Source organism: Oreochromis niloticus, linkage group LG6, assembly GCF_001858045.2.
Source record: "Oreochromis niloticus isolate F11D_XX linkage group LG6, O_niloticus_UMD_NMBU, whole genome shotgun sequence".
In the NCBI taxonomy this organism is placed as follows: Eukaryota; Metazoa; Chordata; class Actinopteri; order Cichliformes; family Cichlidae; genus Oreochromis; species Oreochromis niloticus.
The window spans coordinates 19917330-19936780 of record NC_031971.2 but is presented as its reverse complement, the minus strand read 5'-3'; the positions used below and the strand labels follow the sequence as shown (position 1 = coordinate 19936780).

The following is a 19451-nucleotide window of genomic DNA, read 5'->3' as shown; positions in this document are numbered from 1 at the left end:
TATTTATAATTATTTATTACAAGAATTTAGGATGACAAATCAATTTACAGCATAGGTTTCGATCGCAAAATAAGACACCTCCCATAAAATTTGCAACATTATTGCAACATTATTGATGTTTCTTTCTTATTTTTATAATAATAAAAACATCAATTTGTGAAAATTTTATTTGAATTCAAGGTTTGGTTTCCACTTCTGTAATGATGCGCTCCTTCCAGCTTCCTCACAGTCTCCAACCTCCATCGATGATGTGCTCTGTCCCAGTCACATAGGCTGACTGTGGAGGGCCCAGACAGTATAAAACCACTGGTAACTTACTTTACTGACAAAATATCTATAGCTTCCTTTAGGCATGTGTATTCCTGCTGTACCTGCACTCTATACATATCTCATTATACCTCCTGAATTATGTCTGTGCAAGGACTCACCTCATCTGAGGCCAGGTATACACACAGGTATGCAACCTCTTCGGCTGTGCACATCCTGCCAGTTTTCTGTCTTGCCATAAAGTCTTTATAAGCCTGTAAAGGAGTTACAATTGGATCATTCATTATCTTCACCATCCAGTCATCATTATTTAATCTTGTGTAAATCAAGATAACATATAACACACGGTAAGTGAATCACGCAGGCATTACTGTCAGCTCTGGAAAAAATGTACGTCAAAGCCTGCAATACCTGTTCTGGGTCAGGTTGAGCCTGGATCCTACCCCTCAGTGATGGAGTATCAACAGTCCCTATAGTAATAAAAAGAGGGCAAGCCTAATGAAATGATATTAAAAGACAAGAGTTAGCTAAGAAATGATGGTCTTTGGCTAAATTAACATTTTTTCTATTACTAGGTATTACATATGATTGGGTTGGATTTGGATCTGATGTATATAAATACTCAAAATACACCTCAGTATACACAGCATCTATTTAGACTGGCTCTGAAGCCAGCGTGCCCTAACATGAAACAACCTTCAGCTAAAAAAAAAAAACCCATCAATTTAGTTTAATTTCAAGGATGTTTACAGTATACATTGAATACTACTGAGGAAGGCTAAAAACACATGGTGACATGGTGATATGTTGCACTGTGTTCTAACCTTACCAGGACAAACACAGTTACAGCGAATCCCTTGCTCAATGAAATCCGCAGCTATGGATTTGGTGAGTCCAATCACAGCAGCCTTGGAGGTACTATAGACACACCGGTTAACAACGCCTGTGTTGAGGAAACACATCTGTCACTCACACACGGCTGAGATAAGAGGATTGCAAAGACTTGGCCATACTTCAAAGACATAGTGTCCCTTTAATTAGGAATAGTTTCCACAAGCAACTGCAATAAAAAAGATCTGAGGAAGATCATTTACCTTTTATGCTTGATGCAACGGATGCCATGTTAATAATGTTTCCCGACTTCTTTGCCAACATCTAGAATGACAAACAGCATATTAACAGAGTGGTATTGGTTGAATTTAGATTAAAATTACTGAAACAAAGTAATGAAAAGTGACAAGATCTGTGCTAAAGGTGCCCTATTAGGCAGTTTGGTTAGTTTGCAGCTAAAGCAGGATTAGTAGCTGGGCAGTCACCACCCATCATGTCACGGGTTCGCAGCAGTACAGTTAATGCAGCTAATCCAATAACGTATGAGAACAAAATTAAAGGCATATGTCACACTATTATCAGCAGCACCTATTACATTCACAGGATAAATGGTGTTAAGGGTTGGGTGAAGTGGGCAAAAGTCACCTTAGGCAAGAAAGCCTTGCTCATCAGGTACATGCTCCGCACATTCACGTTCATTGTAAAGTCCCAGTCGTCCTCTTCACAATCCAAGATGGTGCCATGATGCACAAATCTGTATATGAGCACTTGTGTCATCTAATAACTTTAGACAGTATTAGATGATATTTGGACAAACAGTGAGATACAAGTGACAATATCTGTACCTAATAACTATAGTCAAAAACAGAATGGTAAATTACTGCCATTACAAGATAAAACTCAAAGGTGATAATGTAGAAGAAACCTGTTAATAAAATTGAGAAAAGGAGAGAGGGGGTTATGTATGTATGTTATGGGGTTTTGGAAATGTAATTAAGTAGTAAGTAGGAGACAGATGAGTGAATTAGAAAAGTGTAACTTAAATTATTTTATCTTTTTTCTTCTTCTTTTGGCTGCTCCCTTTTGGTGTCACCACAGCAGATCATCCACCCGATCATCTTATTCCTAGCTTCCACCTATGTCACACCAACACTGCATGTCCTCCTTCACTACATCCGAGAACCTCATCTGTGTCTTTTCCTCCTTGCTGGCAGCCCTATCTTCAACATCCTCTGTCCACTGTCCCTCCTCTGCACATCTCCAAACCATCTCAGCCTAGACTTTCTAACTCTGTCTCCAAACCATTCAACCTGAACTGTCCCTCTGATGTACTCAGTTCTAATCTTGCCCATCCTGGTCACTCAAAACAAAAATCTGAGCATCTTTATTACCATCTTTTCAACCTTTCACTCTTGCTGCTATCCTTCTGTCACAAATTACCCCTGACACTTGTCTCCAGCCACTCCATGCTGCCTGCACTCTGTTCTTCACCTCTCTTGTGCACTGTCCATTGCTTTTGACAGCTGAACGCAGGTATTTAAACTGATCTACCTCCACTACCTCTCCTTCTTGCATGTTCACCTTTTGACCTGTGTCCATCTCATTCACACACGTATTCTGTCTTTAAAACATCATAGTTCACAGAGTCTCCTGCCTGACCTCATCTGTCATCCTGTCCATCACTACTGCAAACCCGAAGGGGGTCAGAGCTGATCCCTGATGTAATCCCACCCCTACCCTGAACCCATCTGCCACTCCTACTGCACACCTTACCACTGTCCTGCACCACCCTCACATACTTCTCAGTCTCTCCTGATTTCCTCTTGGTTAAAAAGAAATAGTTTCAAATAAACGTTAACTCAAAGTAAAATGCATAGTGACTGCTGGCATATGAGATTTAGGAATTCTGGTTTTGACATAATTTTTTTCAGTTTTCTACTTTAATCCGTTGTCAACAATAACTCACAGAAATTTACTTTCAAATATGGTGCAAATTACAACTTTGTTTTAAAAAGGTTACTTGATGTGGAACTTCTAAATACCATACATTTTGTTTTGTTTTTCCAAGAATTATGTAAGGTTTTTGTTTCTTCAGTAAATCAGAGAAATAAAAACAAATTTAAAAAGTACCCAGCAATGTTGAACAGAACATCTACATGGTCATGTTCCTTGGCCAGGGCTTCTACTTGGTCCTTCTTGGTCACGTCCACCACTTTGGTCCTGATCCCTGACAACGAAAACAAAAACAAGGACAGTTCAGATCATACTTGCACTGCTTTCATCTTTATAACAGCTGACTTTACTTTAGTGCATGAAGTAATTCAAGATATTGCAGCTTCACTTATCAATCATTTTCACAGTTACACAGCAAAACAATGGTCCCCCCCTAAAGCTTTACGAAACAAGAAAAAAAACCATTTTAAATAAATTTGTGTTTGCTGCCATCACACTGCCACACAGTCACGCTGCCACACAATCATGCACTCCTGGCTGCTATCTTCTTCAACATACATCTTTTCCTGCTGACTGCTCAATGGCTCTGCAGAAAGCTAGTTAGGAGGGTGAAGTGCTCAGGCGTGATATCAGAGAAGAAGAATGTTGCTCATCTCCTATTTATTCAAACCCATTTGCTGCAGAGACCAGAATAAATAGAGATATGGTCCTCTTCTCACAGTCTTGAAGAAAAGACAATTAAAACCCCTATAAAGCCTTTTTAAACTAATATATGATATGCACACAAGAAATGAGATAATCTGTTTGTTTTTTTTCTTTTTAAAATTACTACAGCGTAATTTAAATTTCTCTAATAGAGATAAGTTAAATGGCTCTTGTAGAAAAAAAACAACTTCTCTGGTGAAAGCACAGGTGTTATGCATTTATACTAATTAGCTGCTTTGGCCCGAATGAGAGAAATTGAATGCATGCATTGCTTCTTCCACTTATCTGGCACCGGGCTGCGGGCGGCAGCAACCTAAGCAGAGAACCTAGGTCCTAGGCCAGGGGTGGGCAATTCCAGGCCTCGAGGGCCGGTGTCCTGCAGGTTTTAGATCTCACCTTGGGTCAACACACCTGAATCACATGATTAGTTCGTTACCAGGCCTCTGGAGAACTTCAGGACATGTTGAGGAGCTAATTTAGCCATTTAAATCAGCTGTGTTGGATCAAGGACACATCTAAAACCTGCAGGGACACCGGCCCTCGAGGCCTGGAGTTGCCCACCCCTGTCCTAGGCTTTATATGCTAAAACCTCCTCTCAGTCAGACAATCCCTAGAAAACCTCCCTCACGGTGTACCCAGGAGGCATCCTTGTGAGATGCCCGAACCATCTCAACTGGCTCCTTTCGATGTGGAGAAACAGCGGTTTTAATCTAAGCCCCTCTTAAATAACTGAACTTCCCACCCTATCTCTAAGTACAAGCTATTTCAAAGTAATCAAAGTTTTAAAAGTTTGCATCGAATAATTAAGTTGTGAAAGAACTTGAATGAAGGGATAGGAGTAAACTGGCATCCCTTTTGCAATGCCTCAAATAGCCAGAAGATGGCAGCCATAGATCAGCAGAGATGAAACTTGCCTTGAATACCATCCAGCTCCTTCAGCTTTTCTCCATTTATGTCTGTGGCTGTGACCCGAGCTCCCTCCTTAGCACATGCCTACAGTTAAAAAAAAAATAAAAATCAGTGTTCAGTTCCAAGTGGTTCCCCAGTGTTCTACATGCTGTGCTATAAAATTTAAGGAAAATATCTGCAATTATAATGATTGGTTATGACACAAAACTGAAAAGGCAAGGACACCGAGCCGCAGACACAACTGAGCAAGAATCTAAATTGCCATACGAATAGACAGAGGCGCTCCAACTACAGGGAATAATTCAGATCATCAATACCAATCAATATCTCATTATCAAGCATCTGAAAGCAGACTGTCAATATCCATCCACAGTTCCACAACTCTTCTGAAATCCATTCAACTTCCCATCAATAAGGCAGGTTTTTAAAGTGCAAATGGATTTTCTTAAAAGACCCCTTATACCATTTGCATCTTTTAACTTTAAGGTTGAATTCCTCCAATAAAAACCCAGTTCACTGTAATACAAGGCACCGTTGCACACTTTAAGATCACTTGGAGGGCACAAATGTAGCGATGGTCCAATCAAGTGTGTGAGATTTTCAAGTGTGTCGTTATCTCTTTGGCAAGAATATCCCTAAAGAACGGTCCTGAACCTTTGCTTCCATTAACTCAGGAATCACTATTACAGCAGTCATTTATGGCACATTAGGTGACACGCTGTGTGTTTCTGCACTTAAGGAAGTTTTAAAGAAACATGTTTTAAAATACATTAGGAGAAGTTACTCTAGGCAGTATACTGTATAATAGTTAATTAATATTTAATGCTTATCAAAATGTAAAGAGCACTGAACAAGTGCAATATTTAACCACTAAATAAACATTTTCTTCTGTGATTTAGAAGCCACTAAATCAGTGAGATATTAAGAAGAAGATATTAAATGTTTTTACGATTGCTGCAGCACGTCCAATCCCCTGAGCAGCGGCAGACAGAACAATCACTTTCCCATACAGGCGGCCCATAGTTTACCTTTCACTGCTGCTGTGAACAAAACAAACAAAAGATTGGAGTAGAACAACACATTTATTTAGATAAATGCTTTCAGTCTTAATTAAAAAAGGTATATCGAGCATGTTTTTTACACAAATGTACAAATTTCTACACTTTAATTCTTGGGTTTTCAGTAGTCCTGACATGCAAAGACATACATTCACTGCTAATCTCTGAAAAGTGTGGTGCAATTCGTAATTTGGTTATATAACTGTGCAATCATTGACAGGCTTTCTTGGCAAAATGGTCTTTCAGTAAACTGCAGCATTTGATGGCCTACAGCTAAGAGAGAACTCTTAAGTGACCTCACAAAACCACTTATGAAGATGATTTGAATTCATTAGAAGCTTTCTGTAGTGTTAGGTTTACAGCATTCAGTCACTAATAGTGACAAAGTCAGGCATTATAAATATTAATGTACACTTTATTACTTGGCTCAAAATGATTGTAGCTTGTGGTAAAAAGGCCCTATTAACAAATGTGCTTTATCAGTGAGTCTGTCTTACTCAGGTACCAGCTTAAATTCAGTTCACCGAGTGCTGGTCCTTATTTACAATAATGTCACCCAACAAATCGGACAAGATCAGTACAGATGTATGGGACTTGCAGTGAAAGTTAGTAATTAGGCCAAATATGACATGACACAGCCCAGGCAGTTTCTCAGTCAAGGACTTAAAGATATAGAATAACATACAGTAATCACATCTGTCACATGTTTCTATACACCCCCATTGGGTCTTACTCTCTAAGAGTGAGCTGTTTATGAGAGAGTATAACCACCAGTCAAAGTTCACATCAATGTGTGTCCACAGGCCCATTCTCCTATTTTTGCAGATTAGGCCAACCTAGCTTAGTGAGCATGTTTCTCCACATAACCATCAGTTCTATTCCATTGGTCAACAAGCTAGCAATCTCTTTAGTGAAGGGGGCCTCCACCTGCCTTAGGGGAGGCACTCCAGTGTTGCTATAACCAAAGTTAAATGGCCCGGATCACCCATGAGGCCAAAAGGTGTTTGAACAAAGCTTGGGCCTGTACAGAAACCTCGTAGCAGACAAGGAATTGCTTGTTCTCTATAATTGTGACTCCTAAGAAAATTGTCTGAACAGAGTTCAGGACGTCCCTACTTGGGAAGGCCTGGTTTGAAAACGTTCTCTGACCCTATCTCAACCTTCAGCACAGTACTGCATGTCCCTCAATGAGTATACTGACACCTGGTCTTCACTCGCTTTTGTCGCCCTTAAGAATGGCAACGTGCGCCAAAATTGACGTCACAACTCTTGGTACATGTTCCCCTCTTTACTTTTGTTTCAACTTTTCGTGCAGGCCTTGTTTTTTTGTAACCTGGCGTGGATGAGATGGTCATTGTTGAATACACAAGTTTGCAAGCAGTTCAGAGCTCAGAGATGCCCAGGTTTTACACAGGGCATAACAACTTGAAAATAGTAAACTGTTCTGAGGAAAACTCTGTAATAGCTTTGTTTACTGTTTGGACTTCTTCTGCTTTTGTATTAACAAAAGGAGAACAATAATATAAAATAATCCTCAATAGCAACATCTATAGATCAAAAGCAGACATAGGTGAGTCTGGTAGGTAAATGGGCTCTGGTCATGTTGCAGTTGATACAAAACACAACCAAACCCTGACCAAAAACAAGGCTTAAGGGTCTATAGAAGCTGCCAGAACAACTATGCAGTCCTGGTCTGACAAACTAGACCTGACAGCCAGACCTGGTTGTGTGCCTGAATCATGGAGGCCACTGACTATCCCCAAGCCTGGGCATGTACTCTTGTCCTCCAGATTTATAATTCAGGCCAGCAGAAGCCAAATTCTGCAGCAGGCCCTGAAAGTAAGCCAACAAGAGGGAAATGATGCACACCAGTCTTGTGGCCAAGGATTAAGCATTGTAGGCCCTGCAGAGCTAATTAACAGTTCCTACAGTGCCTGTAAGGATGGATCCAATCCTAGCTAGCACTTGCCAAAGAATTCTTCATTTATATTTAAGTCATAAAGACATGGCGCTCCCTCTCTTGCGAGTGGTAACGGGTTTATATCAAACACTGACACAGTCTATGTTGGGGCCTAACAGTTCTGGAGACTCCTAAGTTTTATCAGTTTTTCCAGGAGAAGTTTAAAAATTTAGAAACTACTAAGAGTATTACTGAGCTATTACCATTGCCACAGGCAAATGAGGTGTGAACCATTTCAAATGTCCATGGCCTTGGTGAAGCTATACAAAAACACTTCACACAACTCTGGTAGGAAAAAAAATGCTTTCTTCTTTTAAATAACCACAAAATGGCACACCATGCCATGTGGGCTGCTGGGCACTGGTGGACCATCCTGTCATTGGGCCAGTTTACCATTTGAATCGAGATTTCAACCATTCAGTGCAGGATTTCCACATTTTGCACTTCTGCATTGTCTTAAAATGAGCAAGAAGAGCAAATTGTAAAACTTTAACTTACCTATCAGTCTGCTGTTGCTCATTAGGTATTAAGTCACGTGTAAATCCTCACATGAGATAATGAAACACAATGTGACTCAAAAGAGAAATGACATTTTAAGCTTTACTGCTTGTGTCTGTTCTCAGTTCATTAGTCTTAGAAACAGTGCGGATTTTCAGCAACTGTGGCCATCTCAGACAAAGAAGAAAAAGTGGCACCAGTAAAACTATGGTGAATTTGCAGTGTATCTAAGGATGTGCAGACAGGTATTACAAGAAACCATAATTTCCATAATTCCGTTGTACGTGTACAATGACAATTAAGAGCTATTCTATTCTATTTAATTTTAAACTGAGATAACATTAAGAAGGTAATAATAATAATAATGATGTGCACTTTATTGATCCCCATGGGGAAATTACTTGTTTTTCTCTGCATTTGACCCATTCACTCAGTGAAGCAGTGGGCAGCCACTATGCAGGCGCCCGGGGAGCAGTTTGTAGGGACGGGAGCAGTGTGTAGGGACGGTACCTTGCTCAGGGGTACCTCAGGGCAGCCGTTCAGTGGATTCGAACCCCCAACATTCCGATCATGGGGCGACGACTCTACCTACTATTCCTGCTATTCCTGCCCTTTTTTCAGGTACGTGGTATTGCTAGAATCTCCTGTCTTCTAAGTAGATATAGTTGGTAAAAAAAACAAAACAAAACTCTACATACAGTCCAAACATAACAATTCAAAGTAGCATTGGACTGTAATCGCTTTTGAAGCATGTTAACCTGTAACTGCAGAAATGTCATTGATCCCTATTGTTGCATAACGGATTTTTTTCAAAAGTGTGTAACCTACACAAACTTTACTTGCATCAGCTGCTCCAGCGTGGTCAAACACACTGTAACGACTTTAACTGATGAGCATGTACAGATGCTATTTATAGGCTGGACTGTTAGCTAACCTAAAGTGATTTTAGAAACTCACCTCTCTGCTCAGCTCCGACTCCGACACGACGCACTCAACGTCAAAGTTCAGCGAGGCTGGACACGTGACACGCAGCTAGAACTCCTGTTGGTTCGAGACCAGGAAGTTCACAGGAAGGGACAGGTTGCAATTTGAGAAGACTAGAAAACAAGGGAGCACGCCAACAAGGCTTTTTACTTTCAGACGGGTTTTTTTTCACCCTTTAAAAAGTTAAAGACATTAAGCTGTGTACAAACTTTTTAAATTGTTAAAATCAGCTCTCTTTTGAGTGTCCTTCGGCTACTAATATTTAATATAGCCTTACTTAGTCGAGCTTTGTATAAGGATGTACATTTGATACAAATATTTTATTTGTAAGGACCAAGAAAAAAGCAATATAAGAAATAATTTTTTAATTATTCATTTTGAGAATAAATATGAAATTTCACAACAAAAGTTGAAATAAATAGTATGTAATGCATAATGACCCACATACTCCTTAAGGTGAAATTATATTTTGAGTTTAATCTTCAAATAGTATTTAAAGTTTATTGTCAAAGTGAACAAAAATAATAAAAAAAAAGATCACTCTAAACTGTCTTTTTTCTTAATCTAGCCCTTATACTCTGTTGTTGTTATTATATAACATCCTTATGAGTTAGAAAATTTTGCTGTCTTTGTAAATCATCTTGAATTGTAATTGGAAGGACTTTGGAAGGAGAATGACCTTTGCCCTTCCTTTGCCAGGTCTTTTCAGTGTTCATTATCACTAAGGGTTAATGGTTAAAGAGCTTAAAAGTAGGCTAAATGTGTTGGCATTTTAAGAATATTAAGATTGTAATTCAAATGAGACATTTGGGGAAAAAAAACATTTATTCTTGTAAAATAAGAAAATAAATAAATAAATCTTCTATTTGCCTCAAACAGAAGTTGGTTTTCACATTATAATAAGGTTTCGGGGGCACTTTCACATGTGACCAAACAAAAAATAACCTCATGCAGACATTCGCAAGTATTTGTTCATATTATTTTTATAAAGCATAGCTTTCATACATAATAAAAGCAGGAATTTTCATGTCAGTTTTTCTAGTAATTAAGGCATCAGAAGTGTGGCAAGTCCATCTCCTGACAAAGACCATGCATAACTGAAAGCTCAAAGAACATAACCGCTACCCTTAAGATGAGGCGGATTTCTCAGCTGCTATTTCCAGGGTCATAAATAAATTTTTATTTTACGCTCAAGTGAAGCATATTATTTATTAAATCAAATCTAATTTTCATTTTTATTGGTTCATTCTTGCTCTTTCAAGATACCACACTGTTACACATATTGCATTTTGAGTTCTGGGATCTCAGCTGAATATGAAAACAGTCTGTCATTGTTCTCCACCTTCTTATTTCTTTTTAATGTTTTTACAAACTGCTTTATACATTTTCCTGCATAACATTTATAATTTAGTGGTTCATTGATTGAATGTTTAATTTGAAACTAGTATTCCATCTCATTATTTTCATTTAAGACTGTCTGTTTTAATTTTGATAAACAGAAGACAGTTATGATTCATCATTTCCAATAATAGAAATTCCCAAACTGTTTAGAAACACTGATCAATAACATAATAATAATTTGAAAAGATTGATTAAGTAATGGGCCAGCTCCAAGATGATATAACTGCCCCTGGTTACTCATGGATGTGGGGAATTAAACCATATACCCAGACTGTGTTACCTGATTTCTAGTTTATTGTAATACATTACAAACTCTAATAAACGTTGTTATTTTTTGTTTGTTTGTTTTGCCTCTGTGGTGTGGTGGTTAACACATTTAAGTGTGAAAGATCCCCAGTTTGAGACAAGATCTCAGGTCACCAGCTAGGGGACTCTATAGTGCTGGTCCCAAGCCTAGATAAATGGAAGGGTTGCATTTGGTGTAAAACCAGTGCCAAATCTGCACAGTTTATGCGATACTATCATTATATTTTAGAATAATTGAAGCCATATTATTCATTAGGTATTTGTGGACTTTCTTCTTACACTTAATGTTGAGCCACAAAGCATAGCAGTCTACAGTATCCACCATTCATAGTACGTTTAAGATGTTTTTCAGTGACATTTAGAGTTCAGAGACCATCTCTCCCTCTCTCTCTTTCTCTCTGACAGAGGCGACAAAGTCATCAAGATATGAAAATCTCACACCTTTCTTCAAAACAAGCTACCCTGGCAGGCCTCAAATGACCAGTGATAGTAAAGGAGGCAGTTGAGTGGACAGTGACATTTATAAAATGCAGTGTATGGTTCTTACTGGTTACTGAGTTTAGCACATGCCACCATATCACATTAATCCAGGCTTCTTCCAGTTGATTTAAGATTTTACTGATTACTTTCATGAGACATATGTGCTAGTTTGAGATGTTGTTCCAAAGTCAAAGATTAACGCTAAAGATGCTCTGGCTCTCTTCCACAGCGTCTTTGTCCTGTCTTGCTCCCCTTAGCTTCAACCGGTCACGGCAGCCTGGCTCAGAGAGGGGCCTCTGAGCCAGGCTGTGCTGGAGATTTCTTCCTATGAAAAGGGAGTCTTTTTCCTTCCCACTGTCACCGAAGCGCTTGCTTGTAGGAGGTCATCTGATTTGGGGGGTTTTCATTCTGTCTTCCCTGTAAGGGTCTTTACCTCTCAATATAAAGTGCCTTGAGGCAACTATTGTGATTTGGTGCTATATAAGTAAAACCGAATTGAACTGAATTTTCTATATTATTGCTTAGCTTTGAAATGAGCTTCTTGTTTTATTATTGTCATGTTTTTATTGCTATTTTATTTGTATAACTTTTATTACTTTTAAATGGCATATTTGATATTAATATTTTGCATTATATGAGTACTGGGAACTAAATACAGCAGTTTTTGCTTTTTATTGCTGTTGTTATTTTCTTAAAGTTCATGCAGTTTGTGCTGTTGAAAGTTATCCTTTTATTTCACAGCTACCGGCTGGTTTAGAAGGCATGGAAGTGTTTGATCTGCTTTCGGAACAGGTGTAACCTGTCTTCTCTGGAGGACTTTTGTGAGACGAATGATAACCCAGCATGTGAGTTCAGTTGCGCACACTAATGATATGTTTGGACACTTTTTTCAGTTTGTTGGTTTCAGAAAGTGTTTTTTTTTTTTTCAGAGGTTTGGTGATAGAGGATTTCAGATGCTCTTTGAAGGTACTGCATGCACCTTGAATGAGGAATACTGATTTAGTACTCTTTTGAGAACCAGGGTTTTTACTGAGGAACAAAGGTCTATTGACAGACACTTTGTAAACTGGAAGATGTAGGATTCCTGGAGCTGGAACCATAGGGACTAGAATCAGGATATCTCATCCTTTATTGAGCTGATTCAAATCAATGTTTGTGACTCTTATGTGAAGGACTACATGGCTGGTGTATTCCTATAAGAATCAATGCACATGCACAGAATCTAAATTAAATGTGACGTGTTGCGAACCTTTAATTACTTACTGATTCAAATCAGTAATTAATAGCACTTTCCTCCTTAAGGCTACTATCCATTTAATCCAAGCCAACCTATCAAAACCTTATGTAAGATTTACATTAGTTGTTTAAACTAAATAAGCAATACCTGTTGAGCCTTTACACAACAGCAAAAGTACTTAACAGTCTACATCTCAAGAGAGATCATCAGTTGATACAGCCAAACAACAGAGTGAAGCTTAACCCATATTTCAGTGAACCACTTTTTTCTGAAACTGCAGCAAGGGAAAATAAAATAGATGCCATATTGTGTGATATTCTGTAAATTTTGCATTATAGAAACCTGAAATGGATGAGTTAAAATAGTGTCGGTATGAATACCTTATTGGTTAAAAAGCTACACACAATAAAATAGCAGCTGTAATGATATTTGCCAGGTATTTCATGAGATTTTGGAAATCTGACTACCTGCTGATACTTCCCTTTCTTATCAGCTGTGCAAACTAGCTGGTGGAGAAATAGTCTGCCATACTAGTTACCTCTTGTGATACATCCATGTAATCCAGTACAACCTTTCTGACGACTACAATGTTCACATTTTGTGTTGTTAATTATACCTTTTTAACACATTTTTTTTTTTTTACATATTAATTAAATATGATAATTTTAACAGTGTAATAGTCTACTATAATATTATCAGTATACTATAAGTCCAGTGCAATACCACCATAAGAAAAGTAGTCAGCTGTGGGTGTAGGTTTGTATAGCAACTCACCTCACTGGAGACTGGGGACTGATAAGCTGTCTCAGGTCCCCTGTCTGATAATAGACCAGAGCTCAAGTAATGATAGGTAACATTTGTTGTGGCTGAAGTACAGGACTGCAGATGCTAAAACATAAATATTTCCATCTGCACTGCAACTGTCTGAAAAGAGATTTGCTTGCAAACAAAGCAGTTGCACTGTGAAAAGGGAAATGAGTTCGGATTTGGAAGGGTACATGCACACTGTAGATAGTAATAAACAATCCATTAAAAAAAAGCAAATTCCTACCATGGCATAGTATTAATTTGGACTGTGGGAAACGATCTTCTTCCAAATAAACTCAAAATGTGCAGGCTGATGAGACAGCATGGGCATGAATCCCACTTGATTCTTAAGTGGCCAGACTCCTGCTGAATGTCACTAAGCTGCTCTCATTTCCATATTTCCAGCCTTACTTTCATAGCTCATATGTAAAGGCAATAATGATTTCAGAAAGGAAATAAATAAAAGCTGCAGACACAAAGCGATGCCTAGATAACTCATTAGATACTCGGAAACAGTTTTCAGTTGATTTCATGGTTCTGTCTGCTGCATGCTTATTTTTGCTGGTGTAATATTTCAGGAGGATACATATAAAAATAGCCTTGCAATGTAGTCGGCATAACATTGTAGATTTCCAGCTTTCTTATCTGAAAGTCACAGAGAGCATTCTTTAAGCAACACAATGAGGAATATTTAAAAAAAAAAAGCTTTAAGATATCGGGAAGCAAATCAGGTGCAAATATAGACACAGAGAAACTGAGTGTACCTCTACATTGCATTCATACTTTAAAATCTTCATAGCATTCATGTTTTAATGTTAATAATTAGCTCAATTATATTGCAATGACAATTATGACTGCATAAGTGCAGAACCTCACTATTACTTTGGAGGTTTGTTTTTGTTTGTTCCACGTATAAAAGTGTGAAACTTTAGTTTTTAGATGATCTCAACTTTTAAAAGGTTTTATAGAAAAAAAGCAGGTTATATAAGAAGCAATACGGATGGCAGCTCAGTGTCTTATCTGGAAACATAGTAACAGCTTTGGTCTGAGTGCAGAAACTGTTTGCCTTGGATTTGCTGGAAAATATCACAACAATTTCCACTCTACCAACGTTGGATCCTATCATTGCTGCAGAATGAGAGCACTGAGTAAAGTTTGCTTATATTTCTTTTCTGGCAGTAGTATTGCCAAACAAATGGCACGCGGCCTCAGTTTACAATTTAGATATAGTTGAAGCAGTGGGGGTAGAAAGTGGAGCGTAAGAATTTTTGATTCTGTTTCTAATTTTGATATAATCTGATCAAAAAATAAGTATTTGTATAGTAGGCTTCAATGCTATTGTTTTTCCATCCCACTACAATCAGACCACCTGCTTTCAAGGAACTTATCCCTGAAATAGTGTGAGAGGAGAGCGGTCCACCCTGGACAGGATGTTAGCTTTTCACAGGGCTAACACATAGAGACAGAAACTATTCATGTTTATATCCACAGCTTTAGCTAACATGCATGTCTGACATGCAGGCACACAGAAAACATGCCAAACTATAATTTAACCAAAACAAGTGGTGTATCTTTAAATACAGTCAGTTCGCATTTTCCTTCTCATATTTTCCTAAGAAGAATGGGTCTTTAAGAATATGTTTCTGGTAATTAGTTGCCCCTGCCTTGATAGTATTGCCTTAATGACTGCTTGCTTTCACTGAGTCCATTAAATTAATTTAGGTTTGTGGGACGATATTGAAGCCTGCTGGACATGGCAGCACCTGCAGTTTATGCAGTCATGGCCATGCCTTTCCCTCTCCATGTGCTTTAAAGCACAAGGAAATAATCTTCTTATCTAGCTCTACCATGTAAGCAGAGAGGTATTACCTAAATCCTCTAATCTTGACTTGTTAGGATAAAACACTATGGGCACTCACAGATAAAATAAATGTTTTGATTAACTTGTAGTATTGTTGCACGCTAAGATCGAGATGGGGTAAAGGGAAGCCTTAGAGACTTTGATATGGACCATGATCACAAAGCTTGTCAGACTCCCACAGTTAAGGGTCCATAGAATTCTTTGTGGAGGAGATTCCAGGAGAAACACCAGCGTCATACCAGTGACAAGGTGTCGGGGAGCAACAAAGCTGATGCAGGACGTCTCCAGCTCATAATTAGGAGGATTTGAAGGCGGAGCTACTAACACCTTAGCTCCAATTAACAAAATGCAAAAGTCTCATGGAGTTCATGTCTCATTTTGTTAAAGCTGCTTTGGCAGATCTGTGTCTGTCATAACATCTGGACTCACTATAGATTTGTGATTTTTGTCTGGCAAACTGTTATGTGTACAGATTTGCACATAACAGTTAGAAAAAGAATTAGAACAGCTGTTTGCATTTGTTGAGCACTTTACAAACAGTACATTTTTTTCAACTGTTTCTCACAAGACCCATCTGACTATATGGTCTTGATCTCAGTCCACAATATTTCCTGCAGGACTTTGAGGAAGAGGCCCAAATAGAAGACTCTGCTCCATTTGGCCATGGCAAGTGAGAGGGTTCAATACTGGCTGCATTGTGTTGTATTTAATAATAAAATTAGCATTTAAATGATTTAAGCTTGAAAAATTGATATTTGAGCTGACATTAAATAAGTAGTTTTTGCCTCTTGCTGAGGGATGTGTTTACCCTCACAAAAATATAGCAAATGAAAAACCCTCATAACAGCATAGTGACTTTTTTTTCCCTTATGAACATTTTCCACACATGCTCGGGAAACAAGGATTCCCTTTCTGCTGTCTCCAAGGAACCCTTCCAAAATAATCAATGTGCTTTACTCGCATGTCTAGTTCTCGTACCTGTCATACAATGCAGGAAAAAAACAGCATAATGATAATTATATTTTATTAGCAATATATTTCCACTTTGAAAGGGCCTTTAAGCTACAAAGTTCCACTAATAATAATCGCCAACTTCTAATTGAATTGCTGTCAGAAGTCTCAAGCGTGCGTCGCAAGTTAGTGGCACATGGATCCATCACACTACAGCAAAAAGTCATTATCTGCCAGAGAAATGAAAGCAAAAGACAAAGTGAAAATAACCTATTAAATTAAATTCCCCAAAAGAGATAAGACATAAAGATGCATTACTAAAACCAAATGTGCAACACCAAATTAGTGCCCTATGAGAATGTTGAACACTCTTTGCCATGGAAGCTGAGGGAATAAATGACCAACAGGAAATTTAGATATTACACAGAAGACTGGACCATTGTATTTTATGTTTCCCTCTGATACCTCTTCTTGATTATCTTGAACAGAAGAAAACAGAATAAAAAAAATTTGTTATGGTTTGGTAGAAATAATGCCGTAAGGCCACATTGACCTTGAATATAGAACCAGAAGCTCAAGGTTCCTTTTTATTTCTAATCAGATACAAAATGAGAGTCTAATAAGGTTTTGTACAAAGAGTTCAGGTAACAGTTAAATTATCCAAGAGTATTTTCTATTTTTACATTTCTAACTTGGAATTTAAAGACATATACAGCTTCCTGATATGAGGGACTTTTACCTTCATAGAATTTGAGTTCTGGACGTTGTTTTCACAAAGGACATCATAAACTCCATCTGAATTTGTCCATTTATGTTCATTTGTTATAACATCTGCTGCCTTCTTTCCCAGGTCAATCTTGAAAAGCACACTTTTCATCTCAGTGAAGACAACATCACTTTAATTTATTTCTATTACTTCTACTTTTTACTTGATTTTATTTGTGACCCAGATACCCCTCATTAAAGGCACAGAGAAGGCCTGTGATCAAACTGATGCAGCATCTATACAAGGATGGATTCTGACATCTTTCCATTCTTCTCATGTTGTGTTGTAGATGAGAATCAAGCTTGAGGCACTGACAGAGTCTTGAGGCCAGAGCCAGTTAGATGAAGAGATGAAGTACAGATTTGTGTTTTTTAAAATTGTAACTACAGTTTTTCTCAAATGTTTAAACAGATATCCATGTGCTCTGCCTTCTCAAAACCGATCCCTTCGAAGTAACAGAACAAACAGCAATTTTATTGTATATTTACATTTATGATCATGTCTTACAGATCATCAAACTGACAATATCGAGGCATGCTCTTGATGATCTCCTCCCGAATGTGGACCAGGGGATCACTGAGCTCCTGGACAGTCTGAGGTGCAACCTGGCAGTGTCGAATGGATGAAAAGATAATGTGTTGTACTGAATTTAGGTCAGATGAGCATGGGGGCCAGTTAATGGTATCATTTACCAGATCATGCAGAAACTGCTTGCAAACTCTCACAACACGAGGCCAGGCATTGTCATGCAACAGGAACACAGGACCCACTGCACTAGCGCAGGGTCTCACAACAGGTCGAAGGATTTAATGCTGATACCTAATGGTAGTCAGGGTGCTGTTGCCTAGTCTGTAGAGGTCTGTGCGCCCCTCCACGGATATGCTTCCCCAGACCTTCACTGACCCGCCACGAAATTGACCATGATGAATGATGTTACAGGGAGCATCAAGTTCTACATGGCTTCTCTAGACCCTTGTACCTCTGTCACACGTGCTTAGGGTGAACCTGCTGTCATCTGTGAAAAACACTGCCAGTTCTTGTATTCTATATCAAATGCCAATCAGGCTCCATGGGGCTAGGCAGTGAGCACAAGGCCTGCTAGAGGAAGCTGGGCCCTCATGAAGTCTGTTTCTGTTTGTTTAGTTGGAGACAGTTGCACCAGCTCCAGCTGGAGGTCGTTTTGTAACACTCTGGCAGTGCTCATCCTGTTTCATCCTTGCACAAAGGAGCAGATACCAGCTCTGCTGATGGGTTAAGGACCTTATACGGCCCTGTCTAACTCTCCTAGAGTAACTACCTGTCTCCTGGAATCTCCTTCATGCTTTTCAGACTATGGAGGAGGTTGCACTCCCTCACCAGTAGTGACACTGACCCTAGTCAAATGCATAACTATTGAGAAAACAGTCAGAAAAGATAAGGAAGGAAAAGATTTCACTGTCAGCCATGACAGATACAAAAAGTATGTTTGGTCATTTTTTCTTTGTTTTTGGGGGAGGGGTTGTTTGTTTGTTTTTTCTGTTTGTTTTTTCTGAGGCAAACCTATTTGTCCCTCCATTTCTTTGTACATTTCCTTTTCACATGTCAGGTTACAGCTAGATTACAGCGCAGGGTTTCACAGGTTTGCTATTATGATGTACCTACAGCGTGAATTAAACACAAAAGTCTAAATTCTCTTTTAACAGGAAATGACTTCTTGGCTGTCTGATCTCCAGCTACCCTTGTGTCTTTTTCTTGTATGAAAGAGGGAAGTAGGACAGCAGGTTATGTGCTTAGTCAGACAACACTGTGTGCTTTTGAGCACAGATAAAGGTTTTGTAACAAAAGTCAGGGGTTTTTTGAATGTAGTTTTAAAATTGAGTCTTGTGTTTAGAGTTTTCAGTGGGTGGAAGGTTTAAAGAAAAGTGTTCTAGCAACTGTGAAAAAGTGCAAAAAGTTTAATTTTCCGAAGAGAAGATTTATGCTGCATCATAAAAGGAACTCAGCAGGTAATCCAAAGGTAGCATAATAAAATAAAAGGAACAAAAGCATAATGGACCGTTCCACCCAAAGAACAATAAATCATCTTGTATCAGAGCTATAACAATACAACTATGAATTTTTAGAATAAGTAATGCACAAAAAATGTGCTAAAATGTCAGTGTTCCCCTTTATTTTGATGATTTTGCAGTGATTAAAACATTTTGCTGACTTTTTTACTCATGTTGCAGCCTCGTTGGCTCAATTTACAGCCTGTGAATGTTTTGGACTTTCAATATAGGATTACCTTCAAGCATCTCTTTTTAACTGTGTCTTTATCCAGCTTTATCCACCAATAAGCAATTCATAGCTTCTCTCCACACATCCTGTTAACTTCTATTGGCTGCCGACAACTCAGCCGGCTGTAGGTACATTGGGACACTTAAAATTTCATCAAATTTTTTTATTTAGAAATGAAAAAAAAATTATGAATATTTGTCATTTCATTGTGACGCACACCA

At 38.5% G+C, this 19451-nt stretch overlaps 1 protein-coding gene and 1 long non-coding RNA gene across 3 annotated transcripts; one reads left to right on the top strand and one right to left on the bottom strand.

Annotated features, from left to right (window-relative positions):
* Window positions 1-141: 141 nt before the first annotated feature.
* Window positions 142-9258, bottom strand: bdh2 (3-hydroxybutyrate dehydrogenase, type 2). 2 transcript variants are annotated; one of them, XM_019359942.2, is made up of 10 exons: window positions 9139-9258; window positions 5615-5702; window positions 4671-4749; window positions 3229-3325; window positions 1744-1852; window positions 1362-1422; window positions 1097-1210; window positions 679-737; window positions 429-521; window positions 142-277 (listed from the first exon to the last, which is right to left on the bottom strand). In XM_019359942.2, the coding sequence occupies exons 2-10, from the start codon at window positions 5684-5686 to the stop codon at window positions 224-226; spliced, it is 738 nt and encodes a 245-aa protein (XP_019215487.1). In that variant the 5' UTR covers window positions 5687-5702; window positions 9139-9258; the 3' UTR covers window positions 142-223. The 2 variants fall into 2 exon arrangements, with proteins under 2 accessions (XP_019215487.1, XP_005458791.1); XM_005458734.4 differs by having other exon boundaries at window positions 5615-5705; window positions 9139-9256.
* Window positions 8680-18797, top strand: LOC112847059 (uncharacterized). The gene is made up of 4 exons (XR_003220372.1): window positions 8680-8802; window positions 12094-12197; window positions 12282-12318; window positions 17484-18797. It is a non-coding gene; the product is annotated as an uncharacterized LOC112847059 (long non-coding RNA).
* The last annotated feature ends 654 nt before the right edge of the window (window positions 18798-19451 follow it).

Bases quoted from the DNA above. Each gene is read 5' to 3' on its own strand.
- bdh2 (XM_019359942.2), bottom strand. From the start codon at position 5,686: ATGGGCCGCCTGTATGGGAAAGTGATTGTTCTGTCTGCCGCTGCTCAG. The intron at 1,211-1,361 runs GTAAATGATCTT...TCCTCAACACAG, and splicing joins CGTTGCATCAAGCATAAAAG to GCGTTGTTAACCGGTGTGTC. The intron at 278-428 runs GTGAGTCCTTGC...GGCCCTCCACAG, and splicing joins TATACCTGGCCTCAGATGAG to TCAGCCTATGTGACTGGGAC.